The sequence below is a fragment of the Chanodichthys erythropterus genome, chromosome 2 (assembly GCF_024489055.1).
Source record: "Chanodichthys erythropterus isolate Z2021 chromosome 2, ASM2448905v1, whole genome shotgun sequence".
Taxonomy (NCBI): Eukaryota; Metazoa; Chordata; class Actinopteri; order Cypriniformes; family Xenocyprididae; genus Chanodichthys; species Chanodichthys erythropterus.
The window spans coordinates 39,380,001-39,405,795 of NC_090222.1; the positions used below are offsets into that span (position 1 = coordinate 39,380,001).

Consider the following 25,795-nt stretch of genomic DNA (forward strand, 5'->3'; position numbering starts at 1 on the left):
CTGAATTTTGAGCATCATTACTCCAGTCTTCAGTGTCACATGATCCTTCAGAAATCATTCGAACAGTGTTTCCCATACATTAAAGGTGCTCTAAGTGATCCTGGGTGGAGTAACTTCCTGTTGACGTTTGAAGTGTTGTCAAACAAAACAGAGGCTAGCTATTTTAGGTTCACGTAAACTCGTCTTCTCTCCGCTGCAGCTGTCAATCATTCTGTTCAGCACTCAAACAGTGCGTTGCATTCGGTAACGACAGTCAGCAAGGTGAAACCAAAGACTATAGAGTGCCCCAGGGATGACGCGTTTTTGTAGGCCAACCCGGAAGTTAGCGGCGCACGGGTTCCTTCGATTGAAAGCCTATACATTTTTCCCATAGACTTTTGGAAAATCGCAGAAAATAAGCTCTGTGTTTAACAAAGGGTTATGACACTTACACATTTTGTCTATCAAGATAATCTTTACAAGTTAACATAAGATTTATAGATTTTGAAGCCTAAATAAAGTTGTCAGATATAAAAAGCTAACAGTAGGCTATAAACGGACTACAGCACACCATGGTCGCGGATCAACGTCGTCACCACCAAGCGTCCTCAAACTTGATTTAGAAAACAACTCTATTTAAAAACATGCTCAGTGATTATGATCTGTGCTGTTATGAATACTTTTCCACTTTTTCATGAGAAATGCTGTCCAAATGTCCCATTTTTAATGATGACATCTAAAGTCCCCACCAAAGGAAGTAGTCCCTTTTAGCACTATGTTAGCAACCGCCGATTTTAAGACACAGTAAAAGTTTTAAAAAAAATCACAAGTGGGTTATAACTGGTGTGTTTTATGTCATAGATCAAAACATGAAAGAATTTAGAGGCTTTGTTAACCACAGACCTTATTTCAGACGATTTAGCAAAAACCCATTCAAAATGGGTATAATACAATATGGCGGAATAAGTCTCGCCTTTAAAATAAGAGCCAATCGCCGACTGGTAAAATCATCGCGTCACTGCAGCGGCCGTTAGAAGCACTGGTTTCTATAGAAACAGTCAGACGCGCGCCTCCGAAATGAGGCACAACAGACGCGCAATTAGGTCTGCGCATGCACATTAGCTTGATCCAGCCTGAAAAATACCGTTTTTTTTTTTTTTTGTTTTTTTTATGATTCGAGCGTTTGGAGAAAAAAAAAGCGTTTGGATTGGCATAAACTAACTTGATCTTGCTGGAGTTTATTGCTGTTTCTAAACGATGTCATCAACTGTTAGATGTAGATGTACACACAGGGATTCTCTTTGTGCCGGGAACTTTTATAATGCGCAGCGCAACTGCGTCCTGTGACTCCATATTGCTTCAAGCGCATCATTCCGCACCCGGGATGCGCATTAGCGGTTTGTGCTGCTGTTTTGCGAACTGAAAGATTATTAATATCCTATTTTGTTCTTTCGTATCTATAGCTTGTTGCCCCATTAAAAAGCTGCACAATACATTTAAAATAAATGTCTTTTAATCCTACATTAATAAAAATACATATTCTACAATTAATTAATGAATATAATCTGTTTTTCATTTTATAAGAATACAAATAGTAATTTTAAACTTTTTGTTAACATTTGGATTTTATAAAATTACTGTGCAAAGTTTTTTTTTCAAGAATTAGGCTGGCATACTTTTTGCTTGCTGCTGAATATTCATTTATTTATTGGTCATCTTATGATTATATATTTTTATTCATTTGTTGTTTTCTGGATTGTCAATGAGTGACCATTAGTTGCACAAATACAGATGTATACCCAGGTGAAAAAAGTACATCTCTATAATATACTTAAAGTGCTCTATTTTCGCGCACTAATTTTGTACTTAATATACTAACAATCCTCTTTAGTACTTCTTAAGATCATCTTAAGAACATCTAAGTGTACTCAACTGTGCTATTTTGAGACATCATATGAACTAAAATGTGCTTTTAATATACTATCTCTGTATTTAAAAATGTATTTAGATACTACAGTACATTTGAACCCATAGTGTACCTCAAGTGGTAACTAAATATATATTTTTTAAATACAGTGATAGTTGAAAACTGTTGCTTAAACTTTTTTCAGCATTATTTGATAAATAGAAAGTTCAAAAGAATTTGAAGTAGAAATATTTTGGTGTCTTTACTGTCACTTTTGATCAGTTTAATGTGTCCATGCTGAATAAAAGTTTGAATTTCCTTTAAAAATATATATACTTTTGACATATTTATTTTAAATATCATAAGATATAGAAGAAGATTTTCGCAACTTGTTTGTGGTGTCATTTCTATGAAAATGAATCAGCAGACCTCATCATCTTGAGCAATTACTGGCTCGTGTGCAATAGCCGCCTTTGCTATAATTCAGACATTTCGCAACAGAAGGAGCCTCGAAAAAGATCACACTGCGCACAAATTAATGGGGGCTCAGGGCAAAAATGCCACCAAAATTAATAAAAATGCCCCAAAATTTGATTTATTGGGAAAAAAAAAAAAAAATGTCTCTGTATGAGTTCTTGTTTTTAATATTTAAAACAGGATATAGTTAAAGGCACAGTATGTAAGTTTCTCTGCTAGATGGCGCTTATTCAAAACATTAAAGGTGTGGCTTGATGATGCAGTGAGTGAGTGTGGAATCATGGGAGTTGTGGTTTTCACCTCCACAGCCAATGGAAAGCAATCCGACGGGAAATCATGTTGACGGATGAGCTAATAGATTAAAGTTTTATTAACGTTACTGTGTTATGAAGCAGAGAGCCTGGGACATTAACCTTGCTCTTTTTATTATACATGTATGCCGCAATCAGCCACTAATTTCATTTTGTTGTTTATATTTATTTTATGATTAAAGTTACATTTAACTTTTGCCTCCTTCTCGTCTATGTGCTTCCACGTTTGTCAATTCTCATCTGAGTTTACGTTACGCTTAGTGTTGCAAAATTCCAGGATTTTTTTAAGTTGTAAGCTTTCCTTGGGAATTAATGGGAATATATGGGAATTAATGGGAATAAATTGGAAATTTACAAAATTGCAGGTTATTTGAGAAGCTTGATAGAAAATGCTTGCATTTCACATTTTTAATGGGACTTTTATATAATATAATGCTTATTTTATTCAACTTTCATGCATTTGTTGTTCAATGAAAGAACTGATTAAAGTTCTACTCAAATGTAATTTTTAGAATTTGTATTAGTTTGCATGCATGTTGACCAAACAAAACAGTTATATTTATTTGTTTATGATATAGTTACCCTAAATTTCAAATGAATTCCCATAAATTCTTGTTAAGTTTTTTGAACAAACAAAATGTTTATATTTATGTTTGTATATGATACAGTTAAGCCAAATTACCCCAAATTTCCAATTAATTCCCATAAATTCTCATTAAGTTTCCAACTTGTAAAATTTCCAAAATCCCCCAGCTTAACTTCCCATGAAAATATGGTTATTTTTCCTACAAAAACCAATTGCTTTGCTTCAGAAAGCCTTTATTAACCCCTCTGGAGCCGTATGGATTACTTTTATTTGGGCTTCAAAATCTCAACCCCCATTCACTCCCATTATAAATATTTTTTAATATACTGTCACTCTGATTGTGTTTGGCTGAAAGAAGAAAGTCATATATACCTAGGATGGCTTGAGGGTAATAATTTTCATTTTTGGGTCAACTATCCCTTTAAGAGTGAAATATGAGAGAACATTGTTAAATATAACAGAGATAAAGTAATTGGAGTCACATTGCATACAATGTTTTGCCTGTGTTTTCTCCAACTGTTTCTGTGAAACGGGCCTCCGAATCTACTCGTGTGATGAGGAAGCAAAGGATTAGCTGAAACTTTCATTTAATGCAGTCTGGGATCTTCTCCAAACACTGACAAGGCCACAGGTCATTATGTACCACAGGTCAGTCTAATTGAATTGTACATCTCTATAGTGGCTAAAAGCATGGCAGGGTCACTTGTCAGGACCAGATTATCTTTCAGTGCCAATAAAGAGAAGAAGAACAGCTGCTTTAGTTTCATGCCAGCATGGGTCGTGCTCAGAAACCTCTCGCAGAGATCAATCATGAGGATGTGGCGACTTTCCAGGAAGTCGGGTGGAGCGCACACTTTCTGATGGCCGGCCACGTGGCGATGGTTGCCCAGACACGACAGATGCAGAGAGCAAATCTAACAGTGTCAGAACAGAAAATTGCTGAAAAAATCTAGGTTTGGCCTTGCACAGGCAAACACCACTCAGATGTTCTGCAGAAAATTAAAAAATCTAGTTAGGTGACACTTTATAAGCTCCTTACAGTACACAATTTATAGTGGCAATCACATTTGGAGTAACTCGAGGCTAAGATCACGGCAATCTGGTGAAAGCTCATGAATGCATTTGAATCAAACTAGGACTTTTAAAGGGGTCATGAACTGCATTGTTTTATGTTTCCTGGGGTGCACTTATAATGCTAGTATGATTTTTACATTAAAAAATGTCAAAATTTAGAAATAAAAGGCATTTTTCCTACCCTCTGATTTGAACGCTCTGTTTTAAGGGGCGTGTCTCTGTGAGACTTCAGTGTAAACGCCCACTGCTGTGATTGGCTGACATCTTTGCATATGAAATAGCTCAGTATTACTCTCATGAAAACTTTTAGCACCTTTTTACTATTACAGCTCTCAAGGTTAACTAATCATGAAAAGTGTTTATTATAGTATTACATGTAGATCTGTGGCATTATATTTAGATCGTGGCATGAAAGGTTGCAGTGATGAACATTGTAGTCGATCACAGACATGTTGTTGAGATCATGAAAGCAGTGATCTCATCAATTTCTGCACACTAACGAATGCTTTCATCATAACTAACAGTGCAAACATGATGTAACTAAGAGATTTGTTGAATAAAACGTGAGTTTTGGCGGGAGTCCAATGATAAACTCATGCTGTTTGATTGACAGCTCCAGCGATTGTTAAAGGAGCGTTCTTTGATCGCTTTCTATATATAATTTAATCACTGTTTAAATATCAGATTATTTTCATCCTACTAAGAGAAACAAGGTGAAGTTGAGCGTTTAGTCGCTGGTTTGATTTACTGACACACAGACAAAGATCATCTGACTGTACATGAATCATTAATATCAGATCAGGCATTAGAATGAACACAGTTACTGACATGTTGTTGCATTACTGTCGAGTCCATATCGTAAAAGTCTGAAATGTGATTGATTTACCAAAGAATCCACAGTGAAATTTAGCGAATACAAATAAATAAATAAATAAATAACTATATTCCTGCATTAGGATGCTTTGAAAGGTAATGTTATTTTAGTCCTGTATCGCTCTTCTCTCCGCGGAGTTTCACCCATCTATAGACATGAGTCATTTGCTGGGCCTGGTGTCAATAAAAGCTTTTATTGGACTAACAAGAAAGTTTCAGTTCTGAAACTTATATCTTATATATCAAAAGCTCAAGGAAAAGTTGATTTCTCAATTCATAACCCTCTTTATGTTTAATCACCTTTTGGTTGTATCTGTGACAGAGAAACACAGGCCGCACGGGGGGTCGAAGCCTCGTGCGCATCCAGCTGCAGCAGCTGTCTCATCGCTGACATGCACACTGTCATTACATTACTAATGGCTGAAGAAATTGCAGACTTGGTGGCAGACAAACCACTATAAGGGGGTATTTATAGAGCGGGGGAGCAGGAGGAGGACAACAGCCACCCCTTGTTCAACTGGTGCACAAACACTGCTGCTTTTCCTTAAAGATGTGCATATCGTTCAGATAATTCATGTGCGTGTCATTGATAAATAAACACTCTCCTCTTTAGATTTCAGCAACAATATCTGCCAAAAAACAACTTATTTATTTAATGGCCTACTTTATGAAAGTATTTTTTAAAGCTATTTTAAAGGTTCTCATTTTTGTTTTGCAGTCGGCTACAATACGTTTACATGCAGTCAAAAAACACAATTTTCTCATAAAATCCATTGCAGCATCAGCTTTTTTCTAACTGTGTCTGAATCGATGAAGGATTCAGTCTCTCTAAACCCTGCTCTGATTGGTCAGATGGCCCAGTCTGTTTGTGATTGGTTGGAAACAGCATCGTCTCGACATGAACAACACAAACCAAACTCTTCCAGTCTCAGACACAATATAGATATATATATATATATATATATATATCTCTTATAGGAGACAATAACTTTATTTATCTGCACTTTGCAGACTTTTTACATTCACAAACAGCTCTATTACACACATGAAAGGTACAGTAATATCTGAAAAAGCATAATAGGGAAACTTTAACAATGCTGTTAATGAAAATCAATGAGCTAATAAATAAGAGCAAAGCAAAATTTGTTCTGATATGCATCTGTTGTGGTCCTTTGCTCCAGCGATCTTCCTGAAGTGAGAGCTCGGAGACTTTAATTCTGTTTGTGTTCATCAAACTGCAAAACACGGCTATTCTCTGGGCAGTTTTCCCAGGAGTTTGAATTTACAATTTGAGATGGTGCATTATTCAAACATAAGCAAAAACAAAAAACTGTTGCAACTCATTATCATGACCCATGAATACGGACCTGGTTTATTCATGGTTGCATCAAATCTGGGTCAACATGCATCTTTGCATTTCACTACAGGCTACATAAAATCATGCAAAACACAAAATGTGTGCCTGCAGAGCTCCTTGGGAAGATTTCAGTATGTGTATGTCATTATTTGAGGTACTCACCATCTCATAAGCGGTGACCACTTTCTTCAGGACTTCAGGCAGCAGGCCCTGGGCCTCCATGATGGGGTACTGATCTCTGAGGTTAAACAGCAAAACCGGGCTGCTGTCCGGCCCGATGAGGCGCGGCGAGAGCGCTAGTATACACTGCTTCAGGTTGGCCACCGCTGACAGACCGCAAAGCTCTTTAAACGGCACAATGGCGTTCTGTGGAGGACATGTAGGTCAAAGTGTGAAGTGTGCACATAAAATGTTTGGCAGTACAGGACACATTGTTTTGTTTATGATAATATCTATCACTAAATGTTGGGCTGCATGATTAATTGAAATAAAAAAATTGCAATATGGCTTGAGGATGCAATTTAATTAAATACATATGAGTTTCAGAATGAAGCATGGCTGTGAGTTTGGATCGCTTTAATGTGCATTTGTAAACTAAAAATAAATATTAATATGGTAATTTTACAGTTGTAATGGAAAATACAATTATTAAATATATTTTCCTTAAATATTATATATTTTTTATTTTAGTAAGTGTAATATTATTTTATGTTTTAGTATTTTTAAAAAATATTTTAGTAATAATAATAATAATAATAATAATAATAATTATAATTATTATTATTATTAGTATTATATAAATAATAATTATATAATAATAAGAATAATAAATATATACATAATAATATAATAATATAGTAATTATTATATATAATATTATTATTATTAATTATATATATATATATATATATATATATATATATATATATATATATATATATATATATATATATATATATATATTATAATATATATAATTAATAATTATTATTATTAAACACATTTTAATAAAATAATAAATTACTATTATTATAGTCACTATTATATAAACATAAATAAGAAGAATTATCATTATCATATCGCTATATGCATCTAATCACAATATTCACAAAAAAACAAAATAGTTGTTTTTTTTTAATCGTAATTGCATTATTTTTTTCCTGGAAAAATCACAATTAGATTTTATCCCCAAATCATACAGCGCTATTTCAAAATTGCTATAATGAAGTATAATAGTGGCTGGCTATTATGTTCAGAATGAAATACTAACATATGGTGCATATTTCTTTTAAATACAATTATATATTTAGTTTGGTTTCAAACAATACTAAACTCACATGACCTCATCAGGTTGCATGTTTAAATCAGCAAATGGTGTCTAGTTATAATTTCATAAATAAATACATTATCTTTATTTTGCATATTTAAACTTAGCAGTCCAATCAAATAATGATTCAATAAAAAAAAAAAATGGCTGATGATATCACAGTACACTGGAAATGGAAGGTACCCGACCTTCCAGTGTACTGTGATATCATGATATTTTTTTATTGCATTGCATTGTCAGATACAGTATTCCTTGCAACAATGTGCCGTTTAATATAGCACATCTGGCAAATATATTAGGTCATCTGGGTATTTTATGCATATTGCACACCACACATTATATAATGTACATGCACATACATACTATGCACAGCACAAACAGGAAGAGCATAGTATGCTATTTCAAACATACCCATTGACCTAGTTGTGGGAGGTGACGAGAAAACAAAAACCAAGCCGATGTCAACTTCCCCATAGTGAACGTCCACGAGCAAGAAACGCAATAGGAAGTGGTTTTACTGAGTATGTCTTCTACAAAAGAACTGCTCTGAATGTGGGAGTAAGACGTAATTTTCTTGTGAAAGCTCCTCTAGTGAGTTTAAAACACAAACAGCAGCAGTATTTAACAGAGGCACATTTAAATAGTGAACGCAGCAGAAGCGCCTGGAATTGTTTCCACAGGAAGAATGCAATGTAAACAGAACTATTAAAATACCCGAAATGTACAGTGTGTTATGAATAGAATAGCTTGTGCTGAAATAAAGCAAACACCAAAGCAGGAGACCTTGTACACTTCTCTGATTTAAAGCATTTAAATGTAAAATAATTGAGGCTTTAGGAATGGACATTTTATTAAATAATCATAATATGTTCATGATGCAAAACTAAACAACATTCTGCTAATTCAAACTGTTAATTTAAATGAACTGATTCTTGATTCAAAACTCGGATTCAACAATTTATTTGCATTATTATTCAGAAGTGATAAAGTAATGTGTGGCATTCTATTATATATGTTTATCCAACAGTTCTTTCTGGTTCTTGAATCTGATTGGCTGAGAGCCATGCAATATGTTAGTGATAACAGCACTCCTACCTTTTCACCATTTGTATCACTCCGCTTAAAGCCTAGCAAATTTTTTAAGTGCAAATGTAGTTGTTTAGACCTGAAATATGTGACTCATATTTAATCATAGCACCTATTTAACAAATTATTTTAGACGTTTTCAGAGATGCGAGCTCCAGGCCGTCAGCGACCGTTCAGTGCTCGTGTTCCCGCTGAGAACAGCTTCATCTCGGTCAGTGCTTCAGAGATTTGCTGCTTGCTCTTATCTTGGTTAAACATGAGATATAATTAATTTTGGGTACATAAAATGGATAATTTTTTAATCTATTACTTGTTCCTGAGCAAATTGAATTGGGCTATGTTAAAATTAATAATATAATATTAAGGCTACATTTAACTTACATCCTGTAAAGCACTGCTTTTGTACGTTTGGCAGCATTACCTGTGTCTGATATGACATTCATTCTGCAGGTCGGTGTCCATAATATTATATTCATTATAAAAATCAGTTTGAATGTCCGCTGAGGAAAGCAATCTTTGCATTTGTCCTTTTTACAGTTAAGGGAATTTTCCATAACATACAACACTAAAACAATGTTCTTTGTTTACAAAAGTCAGTTTCGATTTAAAAGTCTCTTGCAACGGACAACTTGCAATTTATATAAAATAATATTTATTGAACAACAAATATTTAATTTAACAACACTAGCCTTTATAAATGACAGTTGAAAATAATCACAATTGTACAATTCAGTCAAACATACAAAAGCAGTGCTTTACAGGATGCAAGTTAAATATAGCGTTAATATCAAACTATTAATTTTAACATATCCCAATTCGATATCTCAGGAACAAGTAATAAATTAATAAGACCAAATATTGCCCGTTTTATGTACCCAAAATTAATTATATCTCATGTTTAACCACTATAAGAGCAAGCAGCAAATCCCTGAAGCACTGGCCGAGATGAAGCTGTTCTCAGCGGGTACTCGAGCACTGAACAGCCGCTGACGACCTGGAGCTCGCATCTCCGAAAACGTCTTAAATTGTAAAATAGGTGCCATGATTAAATATGAGTCACATATATCAGTCTAAACAACTACATTCTCACCTAAAAAAAACTCTCATGACAGTCGCTTCAAGCGGAGTGATACAAACGTGCTGTTATCACTAAAATATTGCACGGCTCTCAGCTAATCAGATTCGAGAACCAGAAAGAACTGTTGTAGATGTATATAAATTGAAGTATGCACTAGAATATGCAAAAGCAGAGCCTGTGTATATCATATACTTTGCCTAATATCATCTTGATTTTAGTCAAAGACCTCGGCTATAACAGCGAGATCTCTGACTATTATCGATCCCCAATATCATACCCTAATACAAAGCATCATCAACAAAGAAGCTGCCTTAAAATATTCTTTTGATTATCACTGATCCTTGAGTATGAGTCAAGGTCATTCTGACAAGATTGCTATATATGCATTTTAAAAGCAACAGACCAAAAGCAAATGAACGAGAAACAAATTGAAACCCCATCTGCGGTATAATCTTTAAAAAAAAACTATTTCCTGACTTCAAAAATCATCTCAGTTCTTTCCTGTTATAGCAGTGCCACTCCTTTTATCCATGAGACGACCTAATCTCTTCTTAAGGGGATATAACTGACACATGCCTCAGGACATACTAACCCTGTGTTATGCAACATTTTCCACATCAAATATTAAAAAGGAATTTGGCTGATCTCCTACCTGTAGCCTATATATGAGTATAGCTTCAGTTCTCGTGGCTAAATAAGGATCTTCAAAGTGTTTTTGCCTGACAAGTTGTGCAACATTGAGGAATCACAACTGATTAAAATCAGCACTTTTGTTTTTTGTTTATCAGTGCCAGAGAGATTTCAGTTCAAATGCTCTCGGCCTTGTGAAGAGAAATGTCCTGTAAGCGGTGCTTCCTTCTCAGGGTCGACCCTCTGATGTGAGAAAACTTTCTCACGCTATGAAAAGAAGATACTTGCCACAATGAAATAAGGTTGGAGAGTCTTGGCAGGCTGCAAACTAAACATTTGCAGAGTCGAGTCATTTGCATACTTTGCAGACAGTGAATGAGTGAATCTCACAAAACGTTTCTCGATCAGGTTTCACCTAAAAATCTAAAGACATATTGTCCTTAATTGTCCTACAAACATGACCCCAGCACACCCAAATCTCATTACCATAATGTAGAAGGACTTTACTGTTGCTGTTTTTTTAATTACAGCAATTATTTTTTCCCCCATTATATTTACATGCCACCACATCAAAAAATAAGTGGTATATGGGTAAAAATAATATACCTAAAATCCTACAATATCCCCCAAAATTTTATTAGCATAATGCAATATGATTTTATCATAGTTATCGTTATCGGCCCAATAAGAAAATGTAGCCGATATATATTAAAGCTGATAAATAATGGATTACTTCCCTCAGCTGAGACACTTCAGATGCGCACTGTTCACTATGATGGTTTTGAATTGCTTGAGATATTATTTGAGTCACTTCAAAAAGGCAAATGCAGTTAAGTGCAACAGTCAGCACACATTTTTCATATAGGCTACATAAAATTATAATGAGTAGGTTATAATTCTGCTCTTGGGACATGGCTTTCAATGGTGAGACTTTTGTCTTTGTAATCAGGCTCTCAAAAATGATATAAAAATTTGGATTTAGATTTATCGGCCGATATATCGGTTATCAGCATTCAATCATAAGGTATTATCGGTTATCGGTATCGGCCAAATACCGATATCCCTCATTAGAACCTTTATGGCATTAATCTGAATAGTATCTCACCTGCATGTTTTCTCTGAGATCAGTGGCTTCCCGTAGTGGCTGTGCAGCAGATTTAAAGACTTCATCTACAGCCTTGATGAGAAGTATCCTCATAGTGGCGTATTCCCGTCCCCGCTTACTCTTGCGGACCGAAAGCCCTCTTTTGTGAGGCTTACCCCCACCACGCCGGTTGGTAATGGCCACATGGACGAAGATCCAGGCGTGTGGAAGCACTTCACCCGTCAGCGACTGGAGGGGAATGTGTCGGAAACCTGGCTGAATGCATTCAAATGGAATCGTGTACTGACCGATAAACTCGTCCCCAATGTAGTCGTCATCCAGAACGACAAAGCGCACCATTGCCAGTTCCGGAAGGTTAATCTGAAACTCGAAGCTCTCATCAAAGATGGGGTTGTCGCCATTCTGATGGATCGTTTTAGTCCTTTGCTCTGCGCAATCCGCAGGGATCCCATGAATTTCGACATAAACGTAAGGATCAACCACATCTCCTTTAGCGCCTGAGCCCTTGGGTTTGGGGAAATTTTGTCCGCTAATGATCTTTATGTGAAGGAGCTGTGGAGACACTCCTGGAACGGAGTCTTTAGTATTGGCGCTGAAATAAGACACCTGCTCCCTCATGATGGCTGGGCGCAGAACATAACCACAGTTGCCATTTTGCCTAAACCAGCCAATGTTGAGGTCCATCATGAGACCTGGTGTTTGATAGTTCATCGCTACTATTTGGCAGCCGCATTTCCAAAAGTCCTGCGGGTTCATGTTGCTGGAATCGATCCGCATTGGGCTTGGGTAAACCCTCGCTAGGAACTTCTTGTTGTAGTTAACAAAGTCACCAGGGTGGTCAGTAGCACAACGACTGGCAAAGACCTCATTGAAGGAGCAGAGCTCCCAGTGCTTCTGGTTCTGGAAAGCAGTCTGAAAATCCTTAAAACTAACAGACTTGCATAAGGTTACCATGTCAGATAGATCCTTGGAGAGCTGGAACTTTTTGGGTTGAACAACCGTCTGCTGTTCACCACCCTCGTTGTTCATCCGCTGAGACATTTCCGCACCCTCGTCCTCGTCCGTCACCTCGCCTTCGGTGCCGGCGCAGTTGCTTGCCAGCTTCTTTCCTTTCAGAAGAATCTTTCCCTTTAAGTCCGAGGGGGACGGAAGGTAGTTGTCGTCGAGGTTAGGAGGATCCGAGTGAATTTTGTCTCCAAGTATTTTCTTCAGGTGCTGAAACATTACCTTCTGTTGCTTCAAGGAACAGTGGTTCTCCAAGCATAGGATCAGAGGAAATTCCGAGGCCACGAAAGCATACTTGTTAATGATGTCGATGACGCTGCGAAAGACAATCTGTGAGGTCATTGTATGGCCCGTGTAAATGAGCGGTTCATTATCTGGCCCATCCCACACATCAAGTTCCACACTCCTGCAACCCATCTTTAGGGCACGGATGTAGCCGGTAATGTCTGAAGGACCCTTGAACTGGTCCTCAATCAGGTATGTATTGTGAGAAGAGTTTATGAAATAGTGAGAAAGGGGTTGGTTCATGTCTTGGCATACTGTTTTTTGTTCAGGATCAAAGATGTGGCAGTCCGCTGACATGAGGTAATTGGTAAATCCGTCCAGGGAGAGCCATCCCTTGAGTTGCCCTTCCTTTGAGGGTTCATACTTCTGAATAACTTCCACACTGATGTCTTCGCTCACCTTCGCCATGCCTTGCTCTGCCTCCAAAAAGATCATCAAATCCTTGGTGTCGAGAAATTCCTTGTTGCTTGAGAACTGCACCAACAGAAAATAGATCTCTGGTCTTGTGCAAAGGTCGTGAAAGACTTCGATGAACTCCTCCTTGGTCACGTCAGAACCGGTTTTGTCTTTCGCTTTGTGCAACTCTTTGAACTTGAGCTCTATCTTGACATTTTTCACTCCAGGACTTAACTTCTTGATCAGCTGTACGGCCGAACAAAGACTAATGCATTTTCCGCCAATGATGTCCGCTTCATCGAATAGGTCACCCAGCCAGGACGCTCGCATGTTATCCTGACAGCTCTGAATCATATTAAGAGTGTGTTTTCCGTACGATATTAAGTACCTGAGTCCCGTCACCCATATATTTGCTACATCGGCTGAATTTGCCACTAAATCAAGCGATTCGTAGTTCTCCCCATAGATGATGGAGAATGCACAGTCCTCGGAAATCTGATCCGAAATTCCATTGGTCCTGAATGTGTCCGTGTTCTTACCGGTTCGCACCTCTTTAATTGATTTTACGTCAATCTTGGCCTTGTCAGACTCTTTTTTGGAAGGCTCCCACCGCATAGACTGCATGTCGGCGTCCAGAAGGAAGTAACGCTGGTAGACTCTAGAGTTGGAGCGCACCTTCCTCAGTTCAGACCCGTCCACCATAGAATTAATGCAGTCGCTTGCACTGCTGATCTTCTTTTCTGTTGGCATGCTACTGAAAGACACCGTCTTTTTCCGTTCCTTGCACCGCCTGGAACCATCCTGGAAAATAAAGCGATTTATCATCAGTATCGCAGTATAATATGATAAACACATTTATGGAGAACATTACATGTTTTTTACAATTTTGATGTTCCGCAATATTTTACTGCTTAAAAAGGACACATTTTATTTGATTTATTTCACTTTTAGACACATTAAATACTTTATTGTCAATAATTTTATCCCTTAAAACTCATCTTTGATCACCAAAATTACATATTTAAATGTTTTTTCCTATGATAAAATTGTATTCATGCCTTAAAATAGCTTGAATGTAACTCGAAACCCTTGCTTCGTTTAGTATACGCGGATCTATGAATATGCTAATTAGCCCCGCCTGCACTCATTTGCATGACCTCAGAGATCCACTCGGTCAACTTACTGATGTAAACGCTGCACAATGGTATCGTTTTTTACAATGTCAGACACATAATGGTAATTAATATGATTAGCCTTTTGCTTAACTATGTTATCAAACAGCTAATGGCCAAAAAAAGCAACTGTTTGGATTTAAATATGCAAATACTTAAGAGTCCATGACTGGATGATTATTGAAGTGATTATTATGTTTCTAGCGTGTTTGGGAACAGTTCTTCTAACCCTAATTGATGGAGTGTGTGTGTTGTGATGTTATTTCCATCAAGAGGTGCATACATTTCTGGTCAAGATCTTGTATTGAGGTTAGCAGTCTCCTCCAGCACATCCCAAAGACTTTCAGTGAATTTAAGGTCTGGACTCAGAGGTGCCAATTCATGTATGAACATGATTCTTCATGCTCCCTCCCAACCATTCTTTCACAATTTGAGCCTGATGAATCTTGGCTTTGTCATCCTGGAATATGGCCATGATATGTCTTCCTACATGGCTGTTTAAGAAATTAAAATTTCACATAACAATCACTGCAATAATGATCCAATCATAGAATCTTAAGTATTTGTCTATTTAAATCCACTTTTTTGGGGGGCCGGGTAGTGTATAAACTACTGAAATTGCATTTTTAAGTATGTACAATGGGTAACATAAAATGACAATACAAACTAGAGTTGTCCTGCATCATCTCTGCTGGTGTTGTGACCAACAAAACAAAACATCAATGTGTCCTTTCTTTGATACCACCCTGAGCCTAGAGGCAGGAAAATATTGAGCTACAAGAGGCTTAATTAAGAAAATAATTACAACCGTTTCACAAAGAGAGAGCAGTTCTTCCCCCCGGGTATGTACGGTCTAAGAAAATTCTGTATAAACTGAAATGTTCTAAGCACTGTTTCTATTTCTACTTTTTTGTAGAGAGATGCACTGGTCGACCATAAAATAGTGTTTATAAGTACTACGCTGCTTTGTTTACAGTTGTAGCCAAGAAAAACCTGTATCGCTGCTGTTCTACAAGCGCCACTCACTGTCAGAGTTTGCATTTTATTCAGTCCGTCTGGTATGTTTTATATAGCATAATTTCACAAATCTAAAAGTAGACCATGCAGTTTTTGCTTTAAATCTTGAAATTATACAATCTAATTTAGGGATGCACCGATATGAGAATTTTGGCCAATACAATAACCAATAATTCTTTATATTTGAAAGCCGATAACCGATATATTGGCCGATAAATCGAAATAAAAAATTTTGTATAATTTTTAAGAGTCTGATTACAAAAACAAAAGTTTCACCATTAAAAGCCATGTCTCAAGAACACAATTATAATGGTCTCATTATAATATAATGTAGCCTATATGACAGACTTGCATTGTATGATGCTCTGTATTTTCCTTTTTGAAGTGATTTCAATCATATTTCAAACAATTCAAAGCAATAATGGTGGACAGTGCACATCTGAAGTGTCTCAGCTGAAGGAAATAATCTGTTATTTATCGGCTTTAATATATCGGCCAAATTTTCTTATTGGGGCGATAACGATAACATTAAAATGAACATATATCAGCCGATACAGATATGGTGGTCTATATCGTGCATCCCTAATCTAATTTAAATCAAAAACAACCACTTGTGTTACATGTGTGTAGCAGCTTCGTATTGGAAAATTATGATTGGTGCTTCTCTAGTTATTTGCCTCTTCGTTAAACAAACAAGCTGTATTCGGATACAGTAAAAACTGCTTGTACTTGTACAAATACTTCTACTTCCAAGTTCTTTCAGTACTGAAAAACTCAAATATAACATTGCTGCCAAATACACCACGCAAACTACATCACTTTATCTATAATTGGTAGTGATGCACAATATATTGGCCACCATAACTGTATCGGCCGATATATGTTCATTTTTAATGTTAGCGTTATCGGCCCGATAAGAAAATTTGACCGATATTTTAAGCTGATGATTAACAGATTATTTCCTTCAGCTGAGACACTTCAGATGTGCACTGTCCTCCATTATGTTTTTTTGCTTGAAATATGATTGAAATTACTTAAAAAAGGAAAATACAGTTAAGTGCAACTTGTGCAGCACAAGTCTGTCATACAGACTACATAAAATTATGAGAACATTATAATTGTGTGCTTGGGACATGGCTTTCAATGGTGAAAGTTTTTTTTGTAATCAGACTCTCAAAAATTTGCTAAAAAATAGATTTATTGGCCAATATATCGGTTATCGGCTTTCAAATATAAAGAATTATCGGTATCGGCCAAAATGTTCACATCGGTGCATCCCTAATTTAGATTTATCAGCCAATATATCGGTTATCGGCTTTCAAATATAAGGAATTATCGGTATCGGCCAAAATGTTCACATCAGTGCATCCCTAATTTAGATTTATCGGCCAATATATCAGTTATCAGCTTTCAAATATAAAGAATTATTGGTTATTGTATCGGCCAAAATGTTCACATCGGTGCATCCCTAATTTAGATTTATCAGCCAATATATTGGTTATCGGCTTTCAAATATAAAGAATTATCGGTTATTGTGTCGGCCAAAATGTTCACATCGGTGCATCCCTAATTTAGATTTATCAGCCAATATATCGGTTATCGGCTTTCAAATATAAAGAATTATCGGTTATTGTATCGGCCAAAATGTTCACATCGGTGCATCCCTAATTTAGATTTATCAGCCAATATATCGGTTATCGGCTTTCAAATATAAGGAATTATTGGTATCGGCCAAAATGTTCACATCGGTGCATCCCTAATTTAGATTTATCGGCCAATATATCAGTTATCAGCTTTCAAATATAAAGAATTATCGGTTATTGTATCGGCCAAAATGTTCACATCGGTGCATCCCTAATTTAGATTTATCAGCCAATATATTGGTTATCGGCTTTCAAATATAAAGAATTATCGGTTATTGTATCGGCCAAAATGTTCACATCGGTGCATCCCTAATTTAGATTTATCAGCCAATATATCGGTTATCGGCTTTCAAATATAAAGAATTATCGGTTATTGTATCGGCCAAAATGTTCACATCGGTGCATCCCTAATTTAGATTTATCAGCCAATATATTGGTTATCGGCTTTCAAATATAAAGAATTATCGGTTATTGTATCGGCCAAAATGTTCACATCGGTGCATCCCTAATTTAGATTTATCAGCCAATATATTGGTTATCGGCTTTCAAATATAAAGAATTATCGGTTATTGTATCGGCCAAAATGTTCACATCAGTGCATCCCTAATTTAGATTTATCGGCCAATATATCAGTTATCAGCTTTCAAATATAAAGAATTATTGGTTATCGTAAAGGCCAAAATTTTCATATCGGTGCACCCCTAAAAAATTGTAAAAACAACTTTATAAATCATAATTTATAAAGCAGATAATTGCATATAAAGTATTTTGAGTGTGGAAGTTCACAAAGAAGTGTTTTGAATATCACAGGTTTCCAAATGTGAACCTGTAAAACAAAAGCTGCACAATCGAGATAAAAAAATAGTGGCTTATTTTATGTAAAGTACTGAATTCACTGGATTAACCACATTTAGGCATTCATGCATTATATGATTATTTAAATCCAAAACGATGTCCATAATCCTATTTCCAGGTCAAAAAACATGATCAATGAGGAAAGCTTTTATTTGCTTTTGACTGGATCATGAATCCTCAGCATTTCATACCAAACTGGAGTCAGATTAGTCAAATATTAAAAATAAATAAATAAATAAATACAAAACAAATAAAGAAAAATATGTATTGATATAGTTTACACATACATTGACATACAGTTATATCACCCATCTTTGAGTGCGTGTAATGCTCAGAATACACAAAATAATATTTGTTTGAGCAGAAACTGTAGAGTTTGCTCCAGGGACCATGAGCCCCAGAGACTGGCAGAAGATACGACACTGACAGATTATATAACAGCCTGCGTCAACTGTGACATCAATTAACAGACATTAATTCACTTTAATTAGAGAACTTTGAGCTGCATCTCTTCTGACATGAAATAATAATAAATAAGACTGTGTAGGTATGATCTGTTACTACTATGGAAAAACTTTCCAGTAATTGTTTTAAAAAAGCTAATTGTTTATGGCAGTATTCAGCACACTGCATCTGTCCTTGCGGTGCTCTACCTGCTCATAAACATCAGAACTTCAGTGGGTTTTGCACCCGTCAGCAAACACAGGCACTCCCACTGTCCCATGGTAACCCCCTGTCCCATGAGAGGTCAGGCCAAAATCTGGCCCCATCCATCCGCCTATCTCTCAATACGATGCCGCACAGGCGCTGCAGCACTTACTGAGAGTAATGGCCCATGCTAATGTCAATGACTTTGGTCCACTGGAAATTTATTCTAGCTGGGTCAAAGGAAATGTGCCTTCCTGTTGGAAAGAACTGAGCTTTGGAGGTTAACCTAATTCTGCTTGGAGGGAATAAGCCCGCAGTCACCATAAAACATCACTGGAAAAACTTTTTTGCTTGCTAAAATCCTTTTCCAAACAACCCCCCCCCCCCTCCCCTCCAAAGCAATATGCAATCTTTTTAAAAGTATTGTAATTACGTCTTAATTTTATAAAAATATCTAGATTTTTTTTAACAGTATAACTGTATTGTGTTAAAACAACAATTTCAAAAGCAAATTTAAATAAAGTAAAAAAGGAAAGATCATGTTCCATGAAGATATTTTGTAAAATTCCTACCGTAAATATATCAAAAATTTGTTTTTGTGAGTGGATATGCATTGCTTAGGACTTTCTTTTAAAGCTATTTTCTCAATATTTAGATTTTTTGCAGAATCTATATTTTCAAATAGTTGTATCTCGGACAAATGTTGTCCTATGCTAACAAACCATACATCAACGGAAAGATTATTTATTCAGCTTTCAGATGATGTATGATCTTAATTTAAAAAAATTGACCCTTATGACTGGTTTTGTGGTCCAGGGTCTTGTATTAATAATGTAATGTAATGTAATGTAATATAATATAATATAATATAATATAATATAATATAATATAATATAATATAATATAATATAATATAATATAATATAATATAATATAATATAATATAATATAATATAATATAATATAATATAATATAAAAAGTTTGGGGTCGTTAAGACTTTTTTATGTTTCTGAATGAAGTCTCTGCTCATTTATTTGATCAAAAATACAATAAAAATTGTGAAATATTTTTACAATTTAAAATAGCTGTTTTCAATGTTAATATATAGTAAAGTGTAATTTATTTCTGTGATCAAAACTGAATTTTCAGCATCATTACTCCAGTCTTCAGTGTCACATGATCCTTCAGAAATCATTCTAATATGCGGATTTGCTGCTCAAAAAATATTTCTGATTATTATCAGTGTTTTGTAATGATTTAAACTGTCACTTTTGATCAATTTAATGCATCCTTGCAAAATAAACAGTATTAATTTCTTTAAAAAACACATTTTTTTACAACTGCTGTTGCACAGTATTAAAATACTTTTGTATTTCCTCCAGGAACTCCAAATGTTTAAAGTGACGGACATCAAACCACTCTTGCTCTCAGACTCTCACTTTTAAAGATACGGCAATTAATAATCTGGAGATTATTCTAGCATCCTGTGGTCTCGTCTAATGGACTCACAAACCGCCAGAAAACCCTGAGTTTACTAACACACACAGTCTGCCATTTTACTGATTATTTAGTAAGAAATTCGATGTATATGTAGTTAATTATCCAGCACAAGAGTCTGTTTTCTGCTAGACTTGACGGGGTATTGTGTAAGGGGCCAGAGGCCTGGAAAAACAGCGGTCAACTCTTACATAATGCACATTCTTCAAGTCTCATGAAGACTTTTGAAGAATTAGTCAAAACATTATCTTGCGCTTTAACCTTCTCTGCTCACGCTGACTGACTGACACATCCAGGAAATGACTGACTAGAAAAAATAAGAATTTTTTAGACAGAGATAAAAATAACATGTCACACCGCTGACCACATCTACGCCCGATAACAGCCTTTGGCAAGATCAACTGAGAGAAACAGACCACCATCTGAGGCTGGAGATGCTCGAGGTCTCATCAAACTCAGAACTAAGAATATCTCATATGCTTTTTTTTTGGTGAATTTCGAACAAATATGATTGAAGGCTGCAGACTAACAGACATCTGATATTTCAACGGGTTTCTGTCCTGTCTGTACAAAAAGTTTGGGGTAAGAAAGATGTTATAATGTTTTTGAAAGAGTCTCTTCTGCTTATATTATATTTATGATATTATATGATATTATATTATATTATACAAAGTTTGTTTTTTAGGTTTCTGAATGAAGTCTCTGCTCATTTATTTGATCAAAAATACAGTAAAAATAGTGAAATATTTTTACAAATTTAAAACAGCTGTTTTCTATGTGAATATATAGTAAAGTGGAATTTATTCCTGTGATCAAAGCTGAATTTTCAGCATCATTACTCCAGTCTTCAGTGTCACGTGATCCTTCATAAATCACTTTAATATGCTGATTTGATAACATTTCTCATTGTTATCAATGTTGAAAACAGTTCATATTTTTTTATGGACACTGTGATACATTTTTATAGTAGATGCTTTATCAGTGGCCATTTTTTTTGCATGACATTTTCCTTTGGCGTCACAGCTCAGTGAAAGATCTGTGACTTTGTGTGTTCATCATCAGCCAATCAGTGTCGTCATGATGTCATTATTCCTGCGGCTCTAGTCACATGACATTTAGTTGGCACAGAACAGTTTGACAGGCCTATAAAATTCCCCTTTCCAAGCAGAGAAACCAGTAGACACAAACAGGACTAATTTAATAGTTCCAGACCTCGATTAAAAATTCTCTGATTTGCCACCTAAATCCTAATTCCAAATGTTCTCAGGAAAAGCTGAAGCGCATGACTAAATATAATCTGCCTGATCTGGGGAAAAATGCGGAAGGTCCTGTCTGGGAAGGGGTTTGACATACGTTGACCTTTAGGTGTGGCCGGTTTCTGTTCTGAAGTCGTGTCTTTGAGGCGAGGCGTCCTTCCCGAGGATTTCCTTACGGCGTGTAAGGGACGCCCTCACGTCCCCGTGTTAGAAAAACAATGCTGTAAAACCCCCTCAGCGTCTGAACAGCTGTTTTATCATTTCCGTAAAAAAGTCTATTTCTGGTCAGTTACGTAATGACCGCCTTTTTTTCAGGCCTGCTGGGATCGGGTCAGCCGTTTCATTGTTTTAATGCACACAGTTTGATTACGGTTCACATGAATGCCGGCATTCCTCGTCAAATCACATTACTCTGATAAAGATAAACGGCGCAGTTATGCTATTTGAATTATGTAACATTTAAATGCATTTCCATAACTTGTCTTCATTCAGCCAAAATACACATTTGGGTGTTTATTGTATCGCACTTTATCATCTATTTGAATCTGTAGAGCTACAATAAATATCTTTAAAGATCATCCTCGCAAAATGTGTCAGAAATCTCCCCTTTACTTACACCAGACTTCACAGTTTCACAGAAGGTCTGTTCGGCTGGTTTATATTAGGGCTGGGCGATAAAACGATAACAATGATTTTCATGCTATAATTTCCTCAATCAAAGTTTTTGGTTCCCAGAATGTTCTTTTTTTAGGCTTGTTTTTGATTAGCCAGGAAAGTTCTCCTAACGGAAATAGAATGTTCGTTTTTGGTTTGTAGAACGTTATTGTAACGTTACCCTAACGTTCCTCTAACGTTCCCTCAGTTCATCATGTTTATTCTTATATTCATGCATTCGTACATCTTTAATCACAAATAAAGTATTATATATAAAAAGTATACAGTATTATATGGATGCTTACAATCAAAATTAAACAAACCATATATTGTTTTTGTGTATCGTTTAATTAATAACAATAATCCAAGCACATCAACCATCATATGGAAGATTAAATAAGATTTCTTAAGCATCAAACAACAATAAATTCAAAACAATATATGGTTTTTAATATGTTCATATAATTTTTTTTTAAGGTTATATGTAAATAACCATCATGCAACGTTCTGGGAACGTTATTTTATGGTTGCGAAATAATATCCTGAAATTAACTATTAGGGAACGTTCTGTACAAGTCATTTAAAATGACCACCCTGCATCATTATGGCAACGTTGTTTTATGGTTGCAAAAAATGCAACCTAAAAAGAATGTACCAAATACTAACGTTAGGAGAACGTTCTGTGTTTGCTGGCTCGTTTGAACAGCACGCCACATGGAGCATTTATCAGCTCGGATCAAAACACATCGTGAGCTCAGACCGAAAGCATTTACTCGCTGATCACATGACCGCTAAACAGCGCTGTGAGATCCGGTGAGAAGCGTTCAAGTTCAGTGCAAAATTCTCACATACAAACCACTAATCAAATACTTCATTATTTAAAGCAACATTAAAATGCGTTTTGAGTTTGTCACACCACATAAAATTGTGTTAACCACTCATTATTTCATTAACCAAGTAAATGAAATAAGTTATTAAAATCTTGAAAATATAAGCAGTGTTCACTGCTCTCAAATGCTGGGGCGTGTCCAACGCCTGTGCTGAAACCACGCCCACTCGCGAGAAAGATGCCTTCTCTCTCAACTTACTTGTCTAATGAGTCAAACATACTGATGCATAAATAAAAGAATTAGAATTGACTTTACACAGACTTTGAACTAAAGCAACGCTGAAAACGCGGAAAACAGGAGAAATACTGTGCCACGACAATAGAAGGCTTTTCAATTCACAAATCACCATCATTTTTCATGGATTTACTGTAGTAATACTTACTGTAACCATGGTATTGTGGCAGAAATGTCGCAAGGAATGCATTTAAATGCATTAAAGGAGTAATGGAATATAATTACAGTATTTTTTGTTATTAAACTATAGCAGTTTTTGGGCATTTGCATTATACTAAATGCTTTTAGGCTAAGGTTTTCCATAAATACCATAGAAACAATATAGTGACTTTTTTTACCATGGTAGTGTGGTACAATGTTTAACATGATCCAAATACTAATGGTTCATTTTAATCAACTCAAACATTCAGGAAAATGTCAGTTTTACCCAATTAAAATGAATTGTTAGAATTTTGACAGATGTTGCTGTTTTTGTTAATGAACATAAATTTACATCTGTATCCAAACTCAAGCTACTGTTAAATATGCATTTCTGAAAGGCCAAATATGTAATATTAATTTGTGAAATGTTCATCTGTTTCGCAAGTGTTTGTCATGTTCTGACTCAACTAACCATCTGGTTTCTACAACTTTCACTCAGGAGCAAAAATCTGCCTTTAAACTTGAAAGAAATAAAATGTTGACATTTATTGTGATTATTATCAATATTGACTGATATGAAAACTTTTATCGTGATAATTTATTTGGCCACTAAACAGGCCACTAAAACTGTTGACAGCATTTTCTGATTTATGAGAAAGAGAAATCCAAAATCCCCTCTGAAAAAACCTTCAACTCTAACGTAAACAAAATCATTTTTATTTTGAACCTGGATTTCTGTTCTGGAAATGTATGCAAATTGGTGCATATTTAATTTGCATATGTAATCATAATATTTCTGAAAACTTGTCTTAAATGCACTTTTATTAAATTAACTGGGGAACGTATGATGATATCTATCAATTTAATATTCACATGTAGTGTCTTGCCTTAAAAAAAAAAAAAAGTAAATCTCTGATATATTATTCTCTTAACAATTTTGTGAATTAATAAAAAAAAAAAAAAAAGAGCATCAAAGAACAGTTCAGTTACTTAAAATGAAAATAAAAAACAAAATGAAAAGCAACGATCATAATTGAGATAATTGATTCACAAACAGCAGGTTGTCTCTGTTTTTGCTGCCGGCTCCGAACACACACTGAAAGTTTTCAAGAGACAAAAGAGCACACATGTTAATTGAGGGATTAAAGAGAACGAGGGACAAAGTCATTAAGATAATCCAACAGAGGGATTTTGAGTGTATTTTTGCCTAAAATTTTCCTCTGTGTTTGTCTGATAAGGGACCGTTCTGCGCTTCCACCTGATTATAAGTCCCTAATGGATTGAAAGCGGTTTTATTCTGGCTAACTGCACCGTTCTGAACTGCGTGTCCCTCTGAGATATCCACAGGGGAGGTGCTATTTATCCGCTTGTCTTCAATATGTCACTTTTTGTGATTACACTGCAGTACAGATTGTAGTGCTTTACTGAGAAAAGGGGCTGACATCTGCTGGATTCTAATATACTCCACACATTAATCACAAGAACATGAAAACATCCGGATAATATCGCTTTAAAAGCCTCTCCAGCAATGTGGGCATGAAATACATTGATCCCGGAAAGTATTTGGACACCTAAGCCACAATTAAAAATGCATTAGATAACAAGAATACAAAAATAACAAAGCAGCATGAGCGAACAAGCTTTTCTCAGAACCAACTTTACTTTTTCTTGCAACGGCTTTTAACTGACTGTATGCAAATCATGTCAGTGGAGTATTTATGTGTAAACTATAAAAAAAGTTTCCCGTGAGCTACCTACCTTGTTTTAAATTGCCCCTATTGTGCTTTTTGGGATATACCCTTCTGTGCAGTGTGTAATAGAGCTGCTTGTGCTTAGGGTCTGTTAAGTTTTAAAGATCAAAGTGAAGATAAATGGAGTTATTGTCTCCCAAAAGAAAGATTCAATTCTGAACTGAAACGAGATGTCAGAAATTCCAGTCTCACTTCCTGCTGAATTTAAATAATGCCAGCCTGTGGTCTTCATTCATTGGCTGAACAACGTCTGCTTTGCCCCGCCCTCAAACACTGCAGTTGTATCTGAGACTGGAAGAGTTTGTTTCGTGTTGTTCATGTTGAGAAGACGCTTTCCTGCTGCCAAAGCAAATACACTTTAGGGGCTTTTGCACTGGGTTGTTACAGGAACTATTCACCAAGGCATTCCCCAGAGAACTAAAAGTTCACCTAGGACCATTTTTTCCTGGTTGCATTCGCACCGCCATCACTTCCGCCGCTTTGGTTGTTGTGCCGGACTTTTATTTTTACGGCACTGAGAACAGTTTAGCCAGAGCCTGAGCACACAGCGCTCCCAATCTT

General features: G+C 35.8%; 1 protein-coding gene across 4 annotated transcripts in view; it reads right to left on the reverse strand.

Annotated features, from left to right (window-relative positions):
• LOC137037863 (inactive phospholipase C-like protein 2) overlaps positions 1-25,795 on the reverse strand; it is a 68,999-nt gene that overhangs the window by 27,448 nt on the left and 15,756 nt on the right. For all 4 annotated transcript variants that reach the window (XR_010897322.1, XM_067412224.1, XM_067412241.1 and 1 more), the window contains exons 2-3: positions 11,790-14,276; positions 6,726-6,929 (exon numbers count right to left, since the gene is read on the reverse strand). Coding sequence is in view for 3 of the 4 variants with exons in the window: in XM_067412224.1 (XP_067268325.1) it covers positions 6,726-6,929; positions 11,790-14,276 (2,691 nt within the window). In the remaining variant the exon portion in view is untranslated. The remainder of the gene's footprint in view (positions 1-6,725; positions 6,930-11,789; positions 14,277-25,795) is intronic.